Genomic DNA, 3,865 nt, shown 5'->3' with positions numbered 1-3,865 from the left:
AACAAAAAATTTATGTGTTCTTTGACACATTCAAATACTACCCTGAAATTTTTAGGCAAAAATGTTAAGTAGTTTGGCCTGTGCAAAAAGAAAACAGATTAAACATCAATTGTTACCCCAAAATGTCACACCCAATTTTTTTTTCACCGATGAAACATTGTTGCTCCGTTTCGCATGAAATTTGTCGAGCATGCTTACGACATTAACTCAAACATCTACCAAAAAATCAGATTTAAAAAAATTACTATTTTTTTATTTTACTATTCATCCAGGTGCAAATGCACCCGGGAGCCAAAACGCCTCCCCCTAGTCTAGATATATTACCTCTTGAGACGATATAAACTACCGGAGTACACACACCCACTCACCGGAGTTACGGACACGTGTACAATATAAACACTCGAGCACACACATAGATGGGAGTACATGCACAACTCACCAGAGTTGTCGACTTTCGAATTGATGAGTTACCACCGATAATTCATAGTAATTTAGCAGACAAATAAAGTGTTAAAACTGAAGTTTCATATGTGGTCGGTTGGGAATATGTCCACCATCCTAACCTTTTTTGTGAAAAGAACATGTAGGTCTATTAACCAAATTAGCAATATAAATACCTCTAGAAAATTTAAAAAATTACTTCGAAGTTTCAAGGGTCCGACCTTATTCCACCTAGACGGGTCGATGGCTCGCCGCCGCATGCCACTTTATCATTATAGCTAGTATACCAATGTTGACTGCGGACAAGAAGTAATCAAAACCACGATCTTGCCGGACTATAACGCGTAGGAGAGAAAGTTGTCACAAGCGGAAGAGCCACAGATCCAAAAGTCAAACTTTCATTATTTTTCACAGACCTCACGCCGACACTAGAGGTTGTACCGACGTGATAGAGATGAGGTAGGAGGATCAAACTACAAAAGGGAAGCAGCCACCTTCAACGACCCGACAAACCCTGCAAATCTTAACCTCACCAGCTACATGAATCTACACCAACGAGCCACAACGCCATCGCAGACAATTCTGTAAGCGTTACCTATTATCCTAGTAGTAGTAGGTGGATATTTCATATGGAGTAGTACGTGCAATCCTTATAATTAATGCGGTAACAGCTTGTGATCACCAAACCTGCCACATTTATTATTTTTCTTTCACAAGAAAACGACAGGAGTTTCCATATGTGCACACAAGTTTTGTACTAGCTTCTTCTATAAATAGAGATCTCGGCTTGCATCTCACTACATCTCCATACATACATCACACATCTCTTCCAAGAATGGCATTCTCGTTCCTGCCAGAACTAGTCATCTCCATAGTTGTGGTACATGTACTTATTGTAGGTTTATACTACATAAAGTCTAGTAAGAACCCATTGTTGCCCGTGAGCTGGCCAGTAGTAGGCATCCTCCCTTCCATGGTCGTCAACCTACACAGATTGCATCACTACATCTCCTTTGACCTCCTCACACCATCTGGTCACAGCCTAAAGGTTGCCATAGCCAGCATACGGATGTTCATAACCTGCGACCCAACAAATATCCAATACATCTTTAGCTCGAACCATACAAACTATCCCAAGGGCGAAGATTATGCCGAAATCTTTGACATGACGAGAGGCTCTCTCTTCAGCGCAGATGGCGAGTCATCCCGACGGGAGCGTGCCAACTACCAGAGTGTGTTGAGCAACCCGCTGTTGGTTGGGTTGATGACTAAGTGTTGTCACGACAAGGTGGAGAAGAGTCTCCTACCCTTCATGGACCACATGGTGAGAACCAATACTCATGTTGACATGAATGATATGTTGATGAGGCTTGTGTTCGACCTGTATGCCACAACCATCTTCAGCGTGGACCCCGCTTATCTGTCCCTCGACATGCCGTCGGTACACGTCGCGAACGCGATGGACACGGTCATGGAGGTGGGCTTTGTCCGTCACATTGTGCCGGCATTTTTTTGGAAGGTGATGAGGCGCCTGAACATCGGTCCGGAGAGGAAGCTCGCCGCCGCGCAAGCGGTTCTTCGCGGCTTCATCATGGACATGATCACGGAGAGGAGGAAGAAGGGCCATATTATTGGTCAAGAAGTACACATTGATGTTTTGTCTAACTATGTCAATGACAAGAACTACAATGATGATTTACTACAGGCAACACTCATTACATATATGATCGCTGGGAGGGACACGATTGGCACTACCTTGCCATGGGTTGTCTACAACCTCGCCAAGAACCCGCACATCGTGTCAAGCATTCGCAACGAACTAGCACCCATCATGTCCCGCAAAGCAGCCATTGCTGGCGCTGTCACGATGATGACATTTGAGCCAGAAGAGGTTAGACCCCTAGTCTACCTGCAAGCCACCTTGTTGGAGACACTCAGGTTGTACCCGCCGATCCCTATCGAGCGCAGGTCGGTGGTATCCACTGATGTGATGCCGAGTGGCCATGTTGTTTGTGCCCAGGACATCATCCTCGTCTCTATCTACTCCGTCGGTAGAATGGAGTCTGTTTGGGGGTCCGACTGTCTGGAGTATAGACCTGAGAGGTGGCTCTCTAATGATGGACGTCAACTGCGATACGTACCCTCGAACAAGTTCCCAGCATTTAACTCAGGGGCAAGGTTGTGCCTTGGCAAGGACATTGCAATCATGCAGATGAAGATCATCATCGCTGCTATCGTGTGTAACTTTGATGTGAAAATGGTTAATGGACAAGCCATCGACACGAAGTTGTCATGTCTTCTACAAATGAAGAATGGGCTTAAGGTGAACTTGAGTAAAGTACAAATGTAAGGGTATATGTATATATGTGTCTCTATATATGAATAAAGGGAAGTCATTATCGCTTAATACATGTTGTGCAAACCCTACTTAACATGAATTATAATATTCACAAATATTTACTCCAAGAATTCAAACATAAATATCAAGATGTAGTGTTTTGAATGATTTATTTATTTACCATGTATTGATAAATATCCCCGCGGTACAGTCACATGCACATGAAAAACACGTTACGAGCAAACATCATGTGACCTATGCCAAAAAGGTTAGGGTGGTTGTATTCCACACTACTCTCGTCCCACCACATTTTTTGTGTGTGAGGGGATGTTCTATAAAATATCATGGTCCCTTATGTAATTATTGAAAAGTGTAGTTCATTCTACCAAGTTTGGTGGTTCACTCTATAAGAAGAAATAGTTAGGAAAACCCGTGAAGCTCACCACTCATGTCCCTCATAGTCCAAACCTCGTGTTACACGCAGCTTTGAAAAATGTACATAAGAAGAACCGCCAAAATGCAGGGTAGTCGAGAAGTTCACTCGTTATTGGAGAGGCTGACAAAATATTACAAAATGGTAAAATTTCTCCAAGCAAGTTGCTTTTTCCTAATGAAGTTCACTTTCATATGGGAGGGGAATGAGAGTCATCTGAACGCACCCCAGCCATCACAATTCAGATGTGCATATCATGCAGTTCATCTGTGCGGCTTAGTGAGCCACACTTGACCGTCGTAGTACAAATAATTCCCTCGCACAGTTCATGTGTCTCGGTTCAGTGAAAATAAGTTCTATTCCACTCGATGGGTGTCGCCTGGTTTTTAAAATGCTCTTAAACCGTAACAAATCTAGAATAGTGTTCGACATAGAAAAGAATGCAAATAATCGATATATTTCCAATTGTGTACTATTTGTGTTATTCTGACAAATAGTTTGAAAATTGTCATGCCAAAAAAGTACTGACCCACCGGGAGGGTTCTTTGCAGTTCAAAATTGTCTATTCTTCAACCGATTGTAGAATAGATGGAAGGTGCTTCTAGTTAGTACACCAGCCACTCTAGGCGTGAGCCACTTCGACACTTCCCTTG

General features: G+C 43.0%; 1 protein-coding gene across 1 annotated transcript; it reads left to right on the top strand.

Moving 5' to 3' along the window:
• Positions 1-1,247: 1,247 nt before the first annotated feature.
• On the top strand, positions 1,248-2,848 carry LOC125510165 (noroxomaritidine synthase 2-like). The gene has a single exon (XM_048675261.1). It carries the CDS (start codon positions 1,277-1,279, stop codon positions 2,789-2,791), a length of 1,515 nt encoding a protein of 504 aa, XP_048531218.1. The 5' UTR covers positions 1,248-1,276; the 3' UTR covers positions 2,792-2,848.
• Positions 2,849-3,865: the final 1,017 nt, after the last annotated feature.

The sequence above is a fragment of the Triticum urartu genome, chromosome 5 (genome assembly GCF_003073215.2).
Source record: "Triticum urartu cultivar G1812 chromosome 5, Tu2.1, whole genome shotgun sequence".
Classification (NCBI taxonomy): domain Eukaryota; kingdom Viridiplantae; phylum Streptophyta; class Magnoliopsida; order Poales; family Poaceae; genus Triticum; species Triticum urartu.
Note: the sequence above shows the minus strand (reverse complement) of the source record. Positions and strands in the feature narration are given on the sequence as shown.